This window comes from Notothenia rossii (genome assembly GCF_949606895.1).
Source record: "Notothenia rossii genome assembly, chromosome: 7".
Taxonomy (NCBI): Eukaryota; Metazoa; Chordata; class Actinopteri; order Perciformes; family Nototheniidae; genus Notothenia; species Notothenia rossii.
Window position 1 is genome coordinate 73379541 of NC_136905.1, and position 21052 is coordinate 73400592.

Below are 21052 nucleotides of genomic sequence, written 5' to 3' on the forward strand. Positions count from 1 at the left end.
AATGGAAGTACTAATTGTGGGACCTTTGATTTTAAACATAATTTATTGACCAGCAAACATTGTTTCTTGTAAATCTACCGATATATCAAATTAAGTAAAACAGTCAACTAGATCTCACACCAACCAAGCAGCCCTGACCTTCGATGTGACATTGTCATCTTCTCATTATTGTAGTGCTTTGGATTGATCATTGCCTTTTGCAAAGCCAGCCTCTCAGCTGTTCCCCATGCTTACCTGTTACCTAGACTGTGTGTGGACTTGTGCCCAGGAAGTACACATCTCAGATAAACGCTTGTGGGCAAGAGGCGACTGATGCCTGGTGCTGATAAGCTTTTAAGATATGTTTTGCTGTAGCTCCTCTACGCTCCCCAGGGTTCCCAGGTCTACAGGGTAAAGGAGATTATAGCTCTCCAGTCAGCCAGCCTCTTATGTAACACGGGGCTGGGTGGCAGATTGCTGAGCTGGCGATTCTCTTGCTAATTGGATGACTTTGCAACCTCTGGCACTGTACTAAAAAATATTGCTTATCAGGACCCAAAGTTGCTAAGTAAACTCAGAGACCAAGTGTTATATCTAGTTTAGCTCAAAAATAAAAAGTAGAAAAAGTAGAAAATTATAGAAAGTAGAGCAAAACCTTATTTTTTTTTAATCAAACATTAGCTCAAACAGAACACAAGCCTAACCTGGTCAAGTTTCTTCTGACAGTTTCTACTCCCCACCCCCCCCCCCCCCCCCTCTTTCTTACCAACTCACCCCCTTGTCCCATATCACCCACTGTGTTGCCCTGCCAGTCTATACAGGAAGTGGGAACTTTATCTGGGCAGCTGGCACTGATAAGATACCGCAGGAGGGGTCATGCTTGGGTGAATGAGCAGGTATCAGTGGGGGAAGTCATCAACGCTAATCAACGCTATGCATCTCTCGTGGAACAGATGCTAGGTCAGCCATTACAAGCCAATGACAAACAGGCAGAAAAACCGGCTGCAGACACCCGCTTACAGATGCATGCCATGTTCATACACATACACCCGTATCACTTTACACGCATTGGATGGCTGCCAACACACATAGAATAGTGCAGCCTCTGAGAGGGAATTCCAAACAAATCTGATGTTTGGTTTTTGGAATCCGAAAACACACGCATGGACCATTGACAATCTGCTAACACACAACAACACACACACACCTTGGTTGATGTCCTCAATGGCCCGACGTATGCCCCGGTCAAAAGCACGAGCGTCAGCAGGGCTCTGGAAAGTCAGTCCAAACTTCTTGTTGTTGATCCTCCAGTGGTGGAAGATGGGGTTGACCTTGTTGTATATTACGTCTTTCTGCAGGACACACTCCAGCACCACCTGATAAAACACACAGTGTCAGATTGAAACAAGGCTTATTAGTAATATTTTTGTCAAGCCTGACTTAGAATGCAGTTGCATCATTTAAAAGGTTTAATGAGAAAACTCAATGGGGAACACACATGTAAATCCTTCATCATACTCCCCAACCTAAGTTGTTTAAATGTGTCTCATTCAATTACTCCACATTGACACGAGTAAGAGAAGAGAGAGAAAGAGATCGAGGCTTGCATCTAGAACTGCACATAACTCAAGGGTGTCTAAAAATAGAGAAGAAAAATCATTCTAAACCCAATCATTTCACATACTCCTTTGGACAATTTGTAAAACACATTCTAAATGGTGGGGTTCTCATTACAGATGAAGATACAAAGTTGGAAAGCAGTGGTGGTGGCTGAATAAGGGGAGGGGGGGGGGGGAGAATGTTTTGGAGCCAGGCAGCCCAAGTGTGTGGCGTTAAGAGACTGTGTTTCCAAAGCCTATTATTAATCAGAGCTACTGGGCCGCCTCCCGGCCTTCCTCTAGGCAGATTGAATGAAATGAGAGATGGCCATTACAGTCTTTGAGGTTTTTTACAGACATGCACGAGAGGTGGCTTTGTAAGGTGTGAATGTGTGAGCGTGCGCATGGTAATTTGCGTGAGAGAATGCGTGAGCACAGGAGCTGGTGTGATGAAAAGCTCAATGACCCGAGTGCTACACTTTGCATCTTCTGCCTCGTCAGAGGATACCGGTCAAAAACCAATGCTGGTGTAGTGAAAGCAGATGGCAACGTTCCTCGTTGTTTCGGACAACAGTCAACGCGCACACTTTAAGAGGTTGATACGTGGCAGCTGTACGAGAGGTTGGTGATATGCGATACGCGTGTCATAGAGGGTGTACACAGGTCTTCATTTCATTCTGAACGTCCAAGTGCGAGATGCTTTTTACACTTTGGTATACTCTCACAATATCCTTCCTCATGTCACTGTTGCATACATGCCTCCCCAAGAAAAGCAGGGCCAAAAGGTTAAGCCTGTGTGTTTACCCAAAGCCAGTGGATGAGGGGAGTAAAGAAGAGAGGGATGGATGTGAGGAGGATCGGGTGGGGTGGGGGGGGGGGGCCCTCTGGGGCTGATTGTGGAGGCGAGACTGAATGGAGCCGGAGCAGGTAAGGTGAGCGCACAGCGAGGCCAGCAGAGGAGGAAGTATCACAGTTGCATGGAAGGACGATACTCAACACCGCATTCCACACTGTGCTCAGAGAAAAGAGAGGAGGAGGAGCCAGATACGGAGCAGAGGCTGGAGATGTTAGAGGAGGAGAGGGACGGAGACAGAGACAGGCGGAGGTGAGACGTGCCGAGAGTAGTGAAGAGATAGCGTGAGAGCGGAAATGGGGGAAGAGAGCGCGACTACGTTTACATGCATAGAAGAAAGAAATCAGGCTAGAATCTCTGCCATATTGTAATTATAAGATGTCTCGAAAACAACGCTCAAAATTAAAGGATATATTTTAATATGAACTATCTTAGAATAAACAAATGTGTTTTGAGCATTTACAAGGCAGAAATATAGATATAAAACATGAAAAATGGCTTGTAATAATATTTAAGCACTGTTTTTTCAAGGTTTAGCAAGAGGCATTGGTTGAAATAGATACATGTTTTTCCATACACCCAAGACTTCAAGATAATAAAGCATATTTTGCTAGCAAAGATAAGTAAAAAAAATCAAATGACAAGGTTTAACCGTAGAAATAAACATCTGTATCAGGTGTGCCCCTGCCTCTGGGAAAGGCCTTTTAGAGTAGACCCGGACTACACCACATTCACAGCTTTATCAATCAAAGGGACGCACAGACGATCGACGTCAGAAAACGAGGTGAAAGCTCAGCCAGCGATTTGTCATAATCCGAGAGCCAGTGTGGTAAGTAATCATCAACCAATTAGATCTGTAGTTTTTAAGAGAGTCAGAGAATGGGAGTAGAGGAGAGAGGGACAAGGGAGAAGGGAGGGGGCACGGAGAAGAGTGATTGGTAGCTATATGGAGAGCCAGCTGAGTCATCACCAGTACACTCTGTGCCGCATCACTGCGCTTATAGACAGATCCCCTCCACCTCTTCCGTCTCCCGTCTATCTGGCTCCACCTCTGTTTCCTGCTCTTTGACTACACACATCTCTTTCCCTGATTCCTCTCATATCTTATGCACCCCAATCACCTCATTTCTTCCAGCCAGCATCACTCCTTTTGTGATTTCAAAATAACTGCATCTCTGATCTGTTCCTTCCTGTATCTAGGAAGTTCCTATCAGGCATGGCAGATGTCTATAGCCGCATTCACACCGCAGGACTTTCCCTGGTACTTTCGTTCTTTAGTTCCGTTAGTACCAATAATGTTGCGTTCACACCGCCGGGACTACTCAGTGCCGGGAACTCTTTTGCCCATTTTCAGTCCCTGCTAGAGAGGTGGTACGAACCTGGTGATAAAAGAGTGCTAATTTCTATTCTATTTCTATTGGCTGGGCGAATTGCAAACCACGCCCCGTTAGACTCTGAGCATCCGACGAGTGGGTCAAATCCCTAGTTGGCTGCAATAACCCAGTTACAAAGCTGTATAACATGAGCACAAAGACAACAAGCTCAGTGAACTCCATCATGTCTGAGGTCGGAAAGTAAACAAACGCCTCATGTACAGCGGGTGGGCTTTATACCCCCTCCCCCATGTAGTTCTTCTTCTCTCGTTTTTTTTTTTGTACTCGCTGTGAAGTGGTTTTGCGGCCTGCCAGTAAACCCAGAGAAGAAGAAGAGGAAGTGACGTCAGCGTAATCTTGCCTCAGGGAAAGTACTGCGGTGTGAATGCGATTGGCACTAGCCCCCTGGCGGATTCAGTGCCGTGGTACTTTAGTGCCGGCACTAAAGTACGGCAAGTCCTGCGGTGTGAAAGCGGCCATTGTGCCTATTCTAGTCTGTCCATTTATGGCTGATTTGAAATCACTGAAGTATATCCCTTAAGAGAAACATATATCTTTAACATGAAGCAGGATTTTCCTTTTCTGTTCTTTAAATGTAAGAAACCAGTGTTATCGACAGGATTTCGTAAGACTACAGTAGATGGACATGTTTATGAATCTATACTAGGGCTGCACGATATTGAAAAAAAACTGACATTGCGATATTCTTTTCCCCTGCGATATATATTGCATTTTTTTTAACTATATTTAACCGGATGAAGGGTTTTAGTCACGGACGTCTGGATCTTAACTGGTTGACTCATCGTACCTTAAGTCATGATCTAATATATCATGATAATGCAGGTTGCGTACCCTCAAATAGGGGGGTTCATCTGTGAATGAAGAAGAGAAGAACCTTTTTGTATCCAAAATAGTTCCAGATGGCAGATGTTGCTTTTCTTTTTGGAAGTAAATCTTCATTCTCGCCGGTATTGTCCTCCTGTGCCTCGCTCATTTTTTAACGGTGTTTTGATGGTCTGCAAACTAGCGGGGCGGGGAATGCTGTGATCTGATCAAGAATGATTGTGATTGGTGGTTTGCTGTGCATGCAGAGCCTGCATGTCACTCACTCAAGTACCCCTGACATGAGAGCCGCGCAAGTTTTCTTTTGGAGTAAGCAGCAAAATAATTGTAACATGACGTGTTTGAGTTAATGTACCTACTTAATATCGGACGTCCTAAAAAAAATAAAAAAATAAAAAAATAATAATAATTAAAATAAATTAATAAAATTGCACGTCCCTGCGATGTGAATATCGCGCATGCGCATATCGCGGTTATCGCCATGACACGATATATCGTTCAGCCCTAATCTATAGTAGGACATATTAGAGTATAGGGGTCTGTCCTGGTCTACGTAATTAGACGAAACAGCCCTCTAAACATTCAAAGACTCTTCCCCATCTAATTATTTTCCACATCACTTGCACAACATAATTGGGGTCTTTCATTTACCTCTGAATTCAAAACACTGATGTTATGGCTTCAGACAATACTGTGGTAACAAGCGCCGTTTCTCCCGCAAAAAAGACAACGTGCTCTTATGTGGTTTTCTCTGTTGCTGTTGATTTCATTCCGCACTGTGCCTATGCTCTTCTGATGCCCTCAGACTGTCGGTAGCACTGTAGTTGACGCCAACACCATGGCACTGGGTGGCATCCCGACAGACCTACATATGGTTGGGTGTTTGTTGTGGTGGCTGGGGGTAGACTCTGGTGTTGATAGGGGTGTTTTTACCACATCCCAGAGCAGTCGCCGGGGTCTCTGAGCAATGTCTATACCCTGTCTGAACAACAGCATTCCCGTCACACCCTTTCCTGTGCCACACACACACACACACACACTTGGATAGCAACATACAAACACAAACATGTCGTAAACACGAAGCGCGTATAAAATGTGCTCAGTGAAAAAAGATAAAGAAGGTGATTTAGACGCCGTACTGTAAGAAGCTTCTAATGTTAGATTGTCAGGAGCCACCAGACTCTGAGCATCATGGTGGCCTCATCGTCTCCTGACATCTGACAGACAGTTCTCTCTCCCTGTCACACAAACACAGATTTACAGTCTCATTACCACAGACCGGGATTAACCCCGAGCATCTACTGGATCTGTTTTAGATCTACGACACAGAATGAGTTTGTGACAAGAAGATCATGAGCTTTACAGCAACTACAGCAAAAGCTATTAGGATTAAAACTGCAGCGTACAATGGGATCTTTCGAAGCCTCATTGTTATTTCTGAGAATAATGGAATGACAACGCACCAGGGCCGGACTGGGACAATAAGTCAGGCCGGGAATTATACACCCAGCCAGGCCACTACCAGTTTTTTGTGCCATTTTGCTGGAATTATTCGTCAATATTTACAGCGTTGCTGCCCATAGTGATAGCCCTCTAGTTGAAATCTACTACCCAAAAATAAACATATTGAGATGGGTTACTATTTAAAAAAAAATTAAAATCTATTTAGGAACCTATTCATGTGAACATATTTTAAGTGGGGGTGGACCTCAAATCCTATAGGGGGGTCCGGGGGCATGTTCCCCCAGTAAGATTTTTTTTTAAATGTTGGACTTAAATGCATCAATCTGGTGCACTTTGAGGGGGAAATAAAGAGACCATATGAAACAGAACTGTATACATTTAAATAATCATTAAATCATAAGAACATGGCCATAACCACTAAATTACCATATCCAATATGAAAAAACATTGAAACTTATATATTTATTTGTTTTTGGTTCATTTATATGTGTGAGTGTGTCTGGGCTCCTGAATCAGCCTCTCCTGTCTCCCTCCTCTCCCTCCTCTCCTCCCTGCTCCTCTTTGAGGCAGCAGCAAAGACTAGTTTTAGCTCTCAACAAGTTTTAAAAGTTTATCTTACCTTTTTTCACCTAGTTAACATTTTATTTGTATTATTCATGCATATTTTACTAATCACTCCCCCCTCAAATTGAAATATGTGTTTAAATAAATGGTGACCAAACCGTTTGAGACCCACAGAGAACTAAGTTAACTATCTAAACACTCCGAGAGTCCTTTACCTCACCTGAGCTGTAGTTATCAGCCTCTCAGTCTGACAGGAGAGGACTCTCCTCCACCTTGTTGTTGAAACAGCTCCTTAGATTCGTTATTAGATGCTAACAACAACAATACACTTGATGAGTAGTTGATTCAAAGATAACTGTTTTACAAAAAATATTATATATGTTATTTGTGTGAATATTTTTCAAGCAAAATTCCAAATATTTAATAGTTCCAGCTTTTGTTGTTCCTTTTGTCATATATGATAATTAAGTATAATCGTTTATTGCACCCATAGTTCAAGAAAACCCAGCTTGATAAAATAAAGCATTATCTTTTTATATACATTTTGAATTATTTTTCATAGGTTTATAAAACAAGCTATATCTGAAAACGCTTTTTCCTTATCCCTAACTACATTAACTTTAGCACACGATTGAGGATTTTTTATTTTGATAGAATAACCAGGAACATGTTTTTTTGACTTAATTAACCCGAACATACAGCCGCCTTTACATTACACATCAAGTAAAAGGAAATGCTCATAAAAAGGGTAGGCAAATTCTTGTGTACTCATGGAAAACCGGAGTGAGTGTGAATATCCAGCCCCTATTCCATCATTTAGCTTCTTTTCCAAGCCCTTTGTGCGTTTTCCCACATCCCTCATCCCACATTCTCCTCTCCTGAGTAATCTGCCCTTCTCCTGATGATATCATCATGCATCACAGCATCAAGCTCCTATTTTCAGATACCTGCGCCATGGAGGAAAGCCAAATAACCACTTCCTGTGTGTGAGTGTGTGAATGAGTGTGTGTGAGTGTGTGAATGAGTATGTGTGAGGGAGACAGAGGGAGAGGGGTCTAGAAAAGGGGGGCTCAGGATGATCTCATCCAAGAAAATGCACCATCTCTGGTTTGTGCACCTGAGTGTGCATGACAGAGTGGGGATGATTAAATACCCAAGAATGTAAACACATAAACTAGCTGGTTAAATAAATGGAATTGACATGAATTTATGAAGTGTTGCATAACTTATATGTTTCTCCATTATGAATGGACGTTCCCTTACCGATTTGTCTTTGAGCCTCTCGCCCTTGATGTGATATTCCACAGCGGTGGGGCTGGGGCTGGGACTGGGGCTAGGACTAGAAGTGGAGCTACACGGGCTGAGGTTGCTGCTGCTGCTGCCTCCGCTGCCTCCACTGTGGATGCTGCTGCTGTCCTCCGCCCGGCTGACCTTATAGACGGTGACACAGCTAAGGCCTCCGCCCGCCAGGGGAAGCCACCCACCACTGGAGTCATCCCGAGTCATGACCACTGCTCTCACACGCGCATAACTGTCACTGTGGAGAAGGAAAGGAAGGAAGGAAGTAGGACAAGGAGATGGGAAGGAGCAGAAAGAAAACAATGCTTTTAGTGAACGTAATCAGTAGCAATCAACATTTCAACATTTTCAGCTGGCTTTTTTATCACTCTTCTCTGATGACATTTTATAGCACCATTAAAAACATCATCGAAAGTAGACAGCTTACATTACAATATCAGCCAACATGGTTCAGTTGAACTGCAGCATTAACAAGTTGTAGTACATGCACACAAAAGTGATTGTAAACGTGAAGTAAGGAACACACCACAAAGACATACAGACAACATAAAGTTAGGAAATGGGTCTGAAGTGTATACACCAAGTTATAAAGTTTACAAATCACATCAGAACAACCCTGTTAATTTGACTAAATAACTCAAAGGAAACTACTGGGGAAGGTGGGTTGTATCAAAAGCTAATACTAGCAATAAGCTATCCTATAGGCCAACTAAAAATAGAATGTGAAGGTGCAAAGTCCAGTATTCAAAATTGGGTTAAATGGTTATTTGGTTTAAGTGCATGATAGAGCAGACAACTGGATAAGATTTCTAAAGTCTGATCAGTGTATGTTTAACCCAGGTCCGAGGGTGACTGACCATGTGGACGAGTTCAGGCTGTGGTTGCTGCTGGTTTCCAACCTTTCCCCTAAGCAGGTGGTTTCAAACTACACAACGAATGACAGGGGCTCCACATCAACATCTTTCCTTTCTTTTTGACGATAATACTGCCGTCTCACTTCGTTCCATTTAAATGCTTTGAATCCCAGCATATTACATAAATGATCTACTTGTTTTTATAGAAAACATGCTAATAATAAGCCACAAATACTTTTTTACAAAGCATGAATGGAACATAGGAGAGGCCATTCACTTAATTATAAAGGCTTCAAGTTTTAGTGGTTTACACACAGCTTACATGAGGCGGTTTGTACAAACATGCCAAAGCTTAAGGTCTCTTCAGACATTAGCATAAACATATGAGTCATCATTCAAATGTCAAACAGTTACTAAGTGGAAAAGGGCTGGACTGCCAGAATAATAATAATCCAGATATAAAAGGTTTGTAGAAAGGAATCAAAACTCAATGTATTGCTGTATTGATCCCAGCATGTCAGTAGACTCTCATCTGATGACCCCTCCATCTCACGCCATAGTTTTATACTGACTATTATAAAAGACTTTTTACCTCTACATCTATCCCCAATAGAATTTCCCCTTCCCACCTCCTTTGCCTTTCTGTCCCTTCTCTTCAGAGTCCGATGTTTCACTGATTATATAACACAGTCTGCATTGGGCCACCGGAAATGACAAAGGTCAGGGTGTGCTGAGGGCAGCATTTTGCAGAAACGTCTGGTAACATATTAAAGGCTGTGGAAGATCTGAGCGCGGATAGAAACGGGCGAAGAGAGGGAAGAATGTTCTGCCGGATGTCTTCCTGTGACACATTGCTCTCTGGCCGACGTCCAGGTTGACCAATGAGGGTGACGTCACAGGGTCTGGAACGTTTCCTAAAGAATTACTTCTCTGATGATGGCCAAATAGAAAACAGTGAATAAGGGAGAGAAATGTCAACAAGTGACAACTAGTAGCTGCTCTCAAAACAGCTGCCTTTCCTCTCTTAATCTACTCCATAAGGGTAACCTTTGCCCTGCTGCCTTCCACACCCTTGGCAAACATCAATGCCCAGGTTATTGGTTATTAATTAATCCAAGAGCCAGTGAGCATAACATCTGAAGCTATTTTGTCTCTTCATGTGAAGCTTTGATATCCTTGCACATGGTAATAGTTGACTAAAGTTCCGTCAAAAGGATTGATGAGCATGATGAATATGGACAACTCAATAATAACTGAATAAATCAAAGACCACACATTTTATTCTGGCTAATTCATGTCTGGTCAGACAAACAGATAAAAGTATAATAATATTTTTAAGACATAAGACAAATGTACTTCACCACAATTTATTTTATATACGTTAAAAAAAAAATACATACAGTACGCTACTTGCCCAACACTAAACAGCAGACCGACACACTTATGGGACTAGATAGAACATATATTTTAGCATTGAGCAACTGAAGAGACAAATATTTATCTCAGGAATTGGTACAGACCAAAGATAGAGCAAAAAATAATCAATGTTGAACTACATTCATTAGGTGGCAGGAACAGAACTTGTAACAACTGTTTGCTAACAGGCTCGCAATATTAAATATAAAGTTGACAATGAGTCAATAGAACATTTATCCTTTTCATTTACTTACATTGAAGGATGATTAATCAAATATGAATTGACTTGAAAATGATATGCCCTTTAGTCCAATACTCTTACTATCTGGAAAATGGTTCGATGAAAATGACATTTAATTGATAAGTCAGCACAGCTTAGCCGGCTTGCTATTACATGTTTTTAGTTACACTAAAAACAGATAGGAGGCTTAGTGAGGATGCAAGTCTTTTACTTTATATTAATGTTATATAATAAGTATAATAGCAAATAAAATGTCACCCTAAAATGTGTTTTTTTCTTCTATTTCCAATTAAATACTGAATTAAGCAACTAGTTTGCTAATCGAATAAACATAGGCAACAAAAAGAAAGAACGGAAAGAAATGCTAGACAATAAAAGTTGCAGAATTTATAAAATGACCAACCATATGGATTAATTGTCAACCTAAATGTACTAGTTTCCCCTCTCTCTCTCTCTCTCTCTCTCTCTCATGCTGCCCTCAAGCTAAACAGTAACTGGTCGTGGGAAACTGACAGAAAAACATCACCACAACTTACTTCCCCTTTGCACCTACCAAGAAAAACCCTTTCTGGTTACACCTCATAACAGCGTCACAGAAGTAGTGCTTAACCTTACACAACAACGCCTGCCACAGGCGGAAAATGCATTTTGTGCATTATAACGGGCAGTAAAAGAGGGAAATGCTGCTGCTGTTACACCCCACTATGGCCCCCAATAAAGGATGCGGATGATGGGTGCAGGAGGGGCTGTCAGTCAGGCGGGGGTCCCTGGGGTGAACAGAAGGCAGGCGGTGGTGTCGCTCAGCCATGACCAGGGCACAATGACCAGGGCCTGACCCTTCAGACCTACCATCACACACATGCCAGCAACCATGACACTCACAGGGAGGGGGGCTGGGCCCAGAGAGGAAGTTAAGTGGACTGTGTATACGTGCATTTTTGCATCTTGCTGAAAAACCCTAGCAACATCGTTTTTGAGAATAACTGTACCACTAAAGGTGAATAGTCAATAGTTTAAAATGTCTTGTGAAACCTTCAGACCAACCACTCAAAGATCAACAAACAACTAAACTATAGATCAATTTAGTAAAATCTTTAAGACAGGGGAATACAAAGGTTACATCCGCTCCTCTTTTTCCCCTCACATAAAGAACCTTTCCTTCCTTGTTGTAAAAACAGTCAGTGGTCCAAAAAGATATTTGAGTGCAACCTGCTGCAACACACATACACAGTACACACAGTTCAGAGTGGGACGGTGGAGACAAAGGCTGCCCTCCACGCCCCTCGCTGGGAGCACACAGTCGACTGGACACACAATTGAGAGCGGAAGCAGATCAGCTGGCCTGGGCCTGAGAGAGGCGGGGGGGAGGGGGAGATAGAGAGAAAAGAGCCCCCCCATTTCAAATTATTCCAAGTTATTCTGCTGGATGACTGACTTCATTTCCGACCAAAAGCAGGAGAGAAACACAGAGGGAGGGGTGAGAGAGTAACGGAGGACTGTGGGGAAAGGAGGAGGAGGAGGAGGAGGAGGAGGAGGAGGAGGAGGAGGAGGAGGAGGAGGCTGTGGATGGGAACAGGGTGGAGACCAAGGTGACAGTCAACATCTCCCAGACACATTTGAATATGGCCTTTTTCTAGTCACAAAAAAGGATGTGCAAAGGCTTTTATGGCATCTATATAATAAGAGTTGTGCGGTATCTTATTATTTAAAACCTGATTTGAAGTGAGAACAAAGTGCCAACAAAACACCATGACTTAAAGCGGAGTTAAGCCTACATGTAAAGAATATATTTGAAGAGAAGAGAAGGCGTGATGAGAGAGCACGTGCAGAGCAGGCAGGCCTGGGCCTCGAGGCCGGCTGCTCCAGTGTGTGGTGGAGAAGGGAGATCCTGGGACAACCATTTCCTAAGTTGACAAAGTGGCCGTTTGTCTGCTGCTCCGGCCCATGGCTCACTGGGCTCCAGCATGCCATCATGCTTTGCTCCTGTCTCAGCCTTGGGCTTCCCACCCCAGAGGGGAGTGGAGGGTATGAGGGGGGTATTGAGAGAAAGACAGAAGGGGGAGAAGAAGGGAAGGAGGAGAAGGAAGAAGAGGAGGAGTGCGGGAGGAGAGGAGAGAGAGAAAGGATGTGGCCTGAGCCCTGGGTGCTGGCCAAGTCACCCTCCCTTTCCTCCGCTCGGTCTCCCCCTTCTACCCAACCCCTCCCCGGCTGCCTCTTTCTACACAATGGCCGCTTCTCTGCTGAAATTTCACGTTATTGGATCCCGGGCCTGGAGTTTTGTCCTCCCACAATGTCCAGGCAGCGGAGCATGCTGCAGGGGAGACACACTCTGCAAGCTAAAAGCTGGAAAACCATTCCTCCTTTCATTAGCATCAGAAAAGGGGAGAAACCCCCCCCCCTCAACCTCTTTTTTTCCATCGCCCCTTTTCCTCCCCATCTCTACCCTGTATCAAAACCGAAGGAAGGCTGTCAAGCTCGGTCAAGCTCCACTAGTCCACTTTGGTTTTGTAGGACTTCCGAGGGGGGGGGGGGGGAATCATTAAGAAAATAAACACAAGCTACTTATCCCAATCCGATTCTATAGATTATCCTCCAAAGGGAAAGCAATCGCTAGGAAAATAGAGGGGGGAACGGAAGATGGCGCGACTCAAGTGTGTGGCCATCTTTAACAGCTGTTATCTCTGAGAAAGTACTTTTACATTTCCTCAACAACTTTGTCCTTTAATAAAACGCAAGATGTCTCCATGTAGTCAGTTTAGATCAACTCTAAGATTTGTAGATATAAAATGAAGAAAAGCAACATTTGAATGCAGTCAAGAGTTTATAAAAAATACTTTATTCACCACAAACTAAAATCTAGCGTAACTTGGCAACTTTAACTTGGCTAAAGTTGTAAGTGGATAAAGTGGTACAGTTTCCTTCACTGCGTTCACGCCTCATTGAAGAAATAAATAACACACAATCTGGGACTCGACCGTCGATTCCAGCAGTGCATCTAATCTGAACGGTGCAAACTAGCTGGCCAATTAGCCATGGTTCAAATCCCACAAATAACCAGTGGCAAACTCAAGGGCACGGACATACACAAAACAAACACCAACATGACCCAACATGGATGCAGAGCAAATTATAACACAAGGCCCAAACAAGACACTTTTGAAGGGGCTGTCTGTTAGCCATTAATATAAAAAAAAGAACTAATAATGGGACAATGCCTACAGAAACACCAACAGGCAGCCAGCATCACAAGCCTGCTACATTAGCTGCAGTGAAAACCAATACGTTGGCTATAGAAAGAGAAGTGAAAGAGAAATTTGCCCTATCTCCTCTCAACACCTCAGGCTGCTGGTGAGTCATCCCGCTCACAAGAACATTCAGCTTAGCTACCAACTGACTCAGAAAAAAAAAAACAGAACAAGCCTGCTCTGCACTTCGTAGTGAATCTACACTTCACATTTACCACCATCCTTTCACAGAAATACCACCTAGTATGACAGCAGATGAACAGATCACAGTCACTTCTGGTAGCATCCGTCACAGATAGCAGTTAGTGGGTCAAATTAGCCTGTAACCCAAACCAAAGAGACCGAATACAGCAAATGAATGTCAAAACTGCTCACTCCGACAGCGCTGCTACCATTGATTTTCTAACCAACCCCTCTATTACTGGATTGGGCCTGTAACCCCAACAACAATGTTCTAGGTGCCGCTGCGCCGTGGCACTATAAATCACTAGAATTTCATGTGTATCAAATGCCCAAAACTATATTCTGAAACATCAATCTAAGCCACATATTGAGATGATCTTAATTTGAACCGCAAGCATTCGGAAAATTAAAACCTTGCGCTTGCCATTACCAAAAAGAAAAAAAGAGGAACCACAGATTTCGACTGGTGCGTCTCTGGTCTCCTTTGATGTGAGAGTAGTCCCAAGGGACCCTAAGCATCTACTCGTCATACTTACTCTGAAACCAAGAGGCAAGCAGAGGGAACAAGGCAGCCGTCTGGTTATGGGACGATCCATCAATAGAGCTCAGCCCCAACTTGGGAAGAATAAACCACCAGACCATGATGACGGCCCATGGTTGTAAGGATAAACTGCTATGACAAGTTGTTAACTATCACAGCATGCCTGTTGATGGGTAAAATATAACATAAGTATCATATCAGAAACCAACTTATTAGTCTATCTTGAAAGTACATTTGATTCACATTAAATCAGCTTTCCATAAAACCTCTGTCTCAAAGGTTTGTTAAAAGTCAAGAAACTTAAAATAAGCCATAAAAACCTGTTTCACACTCTGAATAAAGCCACTAGACAGGAACAAATATATTGAAAAGATAAGGGAAAATAAAAAGATATGTTCTCAAAGGCCTCAAAAATGTAAATCATATTTGAAAACTTCGCTCAATATTTTATTTATTGGATAACATAAAGCTATGGTTTCCCGAAATTCACTCAAATAGGATCCAGGCTTATCTCCCAGGCACATGCCAAATGTTCCCAGAGAAATAAACACACAAGTGTGTGCACCAACGCACACACACAGAACCCCCTTCCTGTTTTCAAAGTGTTTGGAAACTCAATCAAAGACACAAGGTTTAGGATTTACATCTGTGCCCTTTTATGTCTGTGGCCTCGCAGGAAAGAACCATCTCAGCCCAGCTGCAGCAAAGAGCTCACAACAAGGCCCAGCCTTCATGCTCCTGCATGCAGCACAACTGAAAACAATATCCACAATTCAGACACTTGGTGCTAAAAGCACTTCTTAGAGCCATTGAGATATGGTCTGTGAACATCAGAGGCTCTGCTTGACAAAAAATAAAGACAAGCCGCGCTATCAGGATGTTGTGATGGAGACACAAAAGAATCAGAACGTTTTTTTTAGTCTAGGCCTACATATAGAGCAAAACACCACACCAGGTCTTTGTCTTGGAAATAAGAAATTAAGATTGAATTATGTTCAAAACAAACTGCTGACATTTATGCCATTTATGCTTGCTCTTAAAATACTTGAAGAGGAAATGAAAATTATAAGAGGGAAGTGGCTCGGGTTTAAAATACACAGGATCCAGGCCTAAATCTGGCCATGGGAATGGAACAGTCCACCACTATACAAGGCCTGTTCAGTTTGTTGGCTTGTCTCAGTTACAGACAGTCCAAGCCCTCTGGTTATACAGAGGATCATTGTCATTAATCACACAAACAATACGACAGCAACAGACACCGGGGCATAAATATTCTGTACACAAAATAACTTTTAGGATTGTGCAACTCTTCAGTCTACGTAAATCAGGTGAAACTGAGTGAGATTAATATTGACACTTTACATTCTACAATGGCCTGTGTGTAATATATCTTAGACATACATCTACGTCTAATAAAATGTGAGAACATGCCTAGCAACCAGGAAGGTAAACTGCTGTTACAAGCGCCCTTATGTATATTTGTCAAATAACACATTTTTGTAGTCTCCACCGCAGTCACAAGCGACACTTCCTCAAAAGAATACAGAAGCAAAACTAAAGATGTGTTCAGCTCAGCAGACTTTGTCCAATGTAAGATAATGTCTGTAAGACTAGGCCAGCTAGTAAAGCTTAGTGTCCATGGAGGTCATACCCAACAACTGGCAATAACCCCAAATAATACCATCTATAAAAAAGGTCCAGGAAATTATTTAGCTTAACATAAGGGCCACAGGATATAGGCAATTACCCAGGCCATAAAGCACTAACCCTAACAGCTGAAGTAGCTGTCTCCCTTTGTCGTTTCAGGACATGATGGGGGTTGTTTAGGAGGAATGTGTTTGGAAAGCTCTGCAACAGGAATGGGAGTGCAAAACAGCCCTCAGGTGATAAGATCACGACACCCACATTGGCAGATAAAACGCTGAGCTGTCAAATCAATCACACAGATAGGAAGAGGACACAGAGAGAGGAATCACCTGACTGGCAACAGACAATACCACCAAACTGCAGGAATCTAAAACAATGAGGCCATACCCTAGCTGTTATACGTTCAGAGAAACATAGAGGCATCTGGCCTGCACTGACAAAAATTGATTCATTTGACAAATTCTAGCAAAAAAGTCTGTAGGCCCATACAAACTAAAATGATCAGCAGTTTTATTTTCTTATTGTACTGATTAATGAGGACAATGCAGCCTCTATTTGTCTAATTACAACCTATTTCATGTTTTGAAAAGGAAACTGCTGTTTAAAATAACAGAATTGTGATTTTTTTTGGCTTAACACAGAATAAGATGTCATTTCTAACAACAAGGTGTTCATGTATACAATGACGTTGTGAAAGAAATATCTAGAGTACACAGATAAAAGGTACCAGTACAGTGCACCTCAACAGACAAATGCTTCGGTTCAGATAAATATTTTAGATAAGCGTGACATTCAGCAGAGATGCAGCTTGCATTATACTTTCATACATCTCCCACTTCTCCCAGCATAACCATAGCCCTTGACTACGACTGACGCAAACCAAAATCCGACAGGGCTTTATGTGCAGTCTTGTAATTTCAGCCTTGTGAACATAGTTGCACCAAGGCCAAGTAACATGTTCTCAGCATAGGGTGTGCTGGGAGCACTCCAGCTCGGCTTACCACCCATCATTCAGACAAAACCACTTCAGGACCATCTCGTCACATACATGGTGGAGATTTTCAAATTAAATGTTCACGATGCAATACAACTACAAACAATTGCCATTTAAGAACAGGCTGATTTTCTTTTACAATTTGGCAAATGACTCCTCAAAGACCTATATTTATCTTGAAGAGGTCACAATGTAAAAAGGAACACACAACTGTGAAAGACATTTTGATTTGAAAAAGATCCTTGATGCTTAAAATATCTTATTTTTGTGAATAGCTGTTATTAGAAAGAGCATATTAAGGACAATATCTTCGGTAAAAACTAAAAACTTACAGACAACGCTCTGTATTCTGTTCACTTCAACACTATGAATCATACAGTCAGAAAGGTGGTGTAATCATAGCAACAATGTTTGGATCGCTTCGCCATCTTAGCTGTTGCCATCATGCAGTGTGGAACAAATGCAGCATACTGTATCTTGCACATTACTGATGATCTGTAGCCGATGTAGTTCCCAAAGCAGGGCCTGGTGGTCCTGAGATCCCACCAAATCTAGGAATGCTTCCATTTCTCAGTCATTTCTCTCATTACGCTTAACTGGATGACAAAATGTTTTCAAAATGAGATATTTCACCCTTCCTACTAGCATCAATAATGCTAGGTTGTGACACAATTTAAGCTAAATCTGATTAACAGTAAAAAAAAAATCAGCTTGTATTAATTAACCTAAACCAATGTGTAGTTAATTAAAAAGGTGAATTATTATCTATTGGGTGTTGATTCATATGAGGAAAAAGAGCTCTATGACATATGTTACATAAAACACACTAGTGTAGTTCAAGGACAAAGCCTGCACACATTAAATCTATCAACCTCATTTATGCCACATAGATGGAAAGGGGGGAAAACATGGGTGCGTTTCGAACAGTAAACCATGACACTGTAAATGGCTGAACAGGGACATATGACTTCCTCTGTGACAAATACATTAAAATCCTCAGAGATAGTGTACAAGCATTGGTTAAATAACGCACGCATCTGAAATAAAAGGCGAGAAGAGAAGCACTGGTGTTTATGTGTTAGGTATTGTACAGTAAATGCAGGAAATGTGATCATTGTGTGATCGTCGGTGCAATGCGAAACAGTGTACAGTGCTGTGAATGGGGAGGCAGGTACTTTATGAATGGAGGAGATCATGTGACCGCAGCACCTCCCGAAGCAGATATTTCTCACTGACTGTCAACAAGCGCACACAAGGGATCAGCCCATTAAAACAATACCAAAATGCGAATAAAAATGGGCGCGACGTGTACCAAAACACCTCATGTGCATTTTACAACAGACCCCCGTGTGTTGTGTGGATTTGGGTGTGAATGTGACGGCTTTTTAATGCGTTTTTATGAATGGAGATTGTGATATGTAAATGAGTGTGATTGAGAAAAAAAAATGGCATCTTCAGCCTTTCAACGTTGACATTGCCGCAATCGACTCGAAGGGTTTTCATTATAAAAAAAAGGCTGGACGGAAATACAAAACATGAATTGCACGATGCTTATCGATGCTTATATTCTAAAAATCATGGCGGACAACAGTAACATACACATATAGGCTGTGAATTTAACGCTTTCTGATGCTGATGTAACGCTACTGGTCAGACATGTAAAATCATATTTAGACTGGATTATACGTCTATAACGAGTGATCCCTCATAAACTGTCATATAACTGCCAATCTATAAAGCCATAATACATATTTTGGGCATATAATGTTAAATAAATGATGTGCAGGCAATTGATAATATGCCTTTATATACAAAGCCCAAATACGAAGCATTATAGCAGCCACGTTCATAAAACCAACATTATTAAGAATGAGATGGGTTATTTTTCACAATGGGCCCATGCATCTGCCTGTCAGACACTGTTCTTGTGAGACTCATGTGTAGCTTTCTATTAACATACATAACAATCAGACAAATGTATTATAAGTATGTGCTTCTTATTGCTTATAATAGTAAAGTAAGGCGATAAAATAGCAGCTTCGCTCGGGTTAGAAATGTGATTGGGAACTGGTAGTGGATAGCTTATCGAGTAAAGCGTGTGTTAACATCTAAAGATAATTAAGTACTTATCGTTGCAGCTGTACATGTAAATGGAAAAATGTGTATAAGCAGTACTCACTCGTTGTTTGGATTTGTTGAATCTTCACTCATTTTTTCCTCACGGGGATCCAAATCCTAGCAATAGCATCGACGACGCAGTGACGGCGGGATAAAATACCACAAATATCACCATTTTCCGTCACATATAGAAATTGCCCCCTATTTTGGATAGTAAGTAAAGGATGTAGAATGGGGCATGCCTGTGTAAGCGTCCCTTGAAAGCCAAGAGGAGCTAGCTTTATGTTAGCTTCGCTGTCTGGAACTAACGTTAAATCGCGAGGAGGAATGACAACCGTTGATTCATTTTATCCTCCCTAGAAGTAAAATCCGACCACAACAAATGAGCCATCGGGATCATCCTCTTCAACAAGCACAGTTCCCCGCTTTGCAAAAAATGTGAATAGATCCTCAAAAAATGTTGCAGGCTGTAACGTTTGGCAGGTTATTTATGGCTGACTGTCGAGCATCCATTCGCCAACTTCGGCTCCAGGACAACACTTGAAAAAGCGCTGTGGAGCGTTGCTCCGTCAACGTGTCCGAGTAATTTGCAGTAAAGGCATCCAAAGCCAAAAAAAAGGGTTCAACTGATTTCGATATGAATACTGACGGCGTAAAGCAAAAGCACCTAGACTTGAAATTTCCTTGAGAAGTTGGTGGACATCTGCTTTAATCGAACTCCATTTTCAACTCGGGGGGAATGAAACATCGGAAAACTGGGCGGATGTGTCGACCCTCGCTTGAGAAAATTAGATCCTTCCGCGACGTAGTAAAAACATAACACTCTTGCGATACAATACGCTCAACTAGCACACAATATATTGGTTTTAGTTAAAGAGAAACACATATAGTACTCAACCGCGTCCCCTTTTAGCAATATGCAGTGCATACTGTGTGTTTCTTTCCAAAGTTGACCTAAAGTAGTCCCCGCACTTCCCAAAAGAAGTTTCCCTTCAATCACGCATTGATACAAGAGGGAAGCGTCTGTGTGTGTGATAGCACGCACAGTAGAAAATAATCTGGAGGAAGGACTGTCTTGGATTGACACAAACTCGGCCATTAATAATTTCTGTTGTTTTCTTTCAATAAAACAGTCACCATGATAGACCCTCCCCGAAACCTTTAAACCATCTTAATTGTGGCTAAATTCTTGTAATGCACATTATAACGACTCCTGCAGCACGTGGAATTAAATTAGATCCTCCTTCAGATTAAAGCCTATTCAGTATTTTTTGTTATCTGTTTTTACTATTATTCAATCATGACGTTCACAAGCAGAGCTTCAAGACAGAATGTACAATTTAGGAAATGCATATCTCAAAATGAGAATATTTTCTGAAACACATGTATCTCTAACCTATTCTGAGGGCTAGTTTGAAATTACAGCATGGTATTGTGGAGTAATGCAATAGCCCATAATGGTAAATAAAAAATGAGGCATGATATTAACCTCCATCAGCCACAGACAGGGGTTTTAATAAAGCCAAAGCTGCTCCTCCTTGCACCCCAAACGTCCCCCCAGGCAGCTGGAACACCCTCCAAAATAAAACACCCTCAGAGGCTACCAGAAAAATCCACGTGTGCACCCATGAATCTTATTTGCAAATGTGTTAAAAGCCTTGCAGAGCGAATCGGTGGCATGGTTGCGTAAGACTTAAATGCTATTGGATTTCTGTGCTGTGTGGAATGGCAAGAGATCAGGCTAAATGATTCTGCCTGGTTGTCATAGTGACAGCATGTTGTGTGAGAAGTTTCTTTGTGTTTCTCTGGCTTTCATACAGCTTGTGCCACAGCCTTATGT

General features: G+C 42.1%; 1 protein-coding gene across 2 annotated transcripts in view; it reads right to left on the bottom strand.

Annotated features, from left to right (window-relative positions):
• The window catches only part of spred1 (sprouty related EVH1 domain containing 1), a 33179-nt gene extending 13004 nt beyond the window's left edge, over nt 1-20175 (bottom strand). The window contains exons 1-3 of one of the 2 annotated variants that reach the window (XM_079691428.1): nt 19274-20175; nt 7938-8211; nt 1187-1355 (exon numbers count right to left, since the gene is read on the bottom strand). In XM_079691428.1, the coding sequence (XP_079547554.1) occupies nt 1187-1355; nt 7938-8211; nt 19274-19305 (475 nt within the window). In that variant the 5' untranslated portion in view covers nt 19306-20175. The remainder of the gene's footprint in view (nt 1-1186; nt 1356-7937; nt 8212-19273) is intronic. The other variant, XM_079691427.1, reaches the window with a different exon arrangement.
• Between the last annotated feature and the right edge of the window lie 877 nt (nt 20176-21052).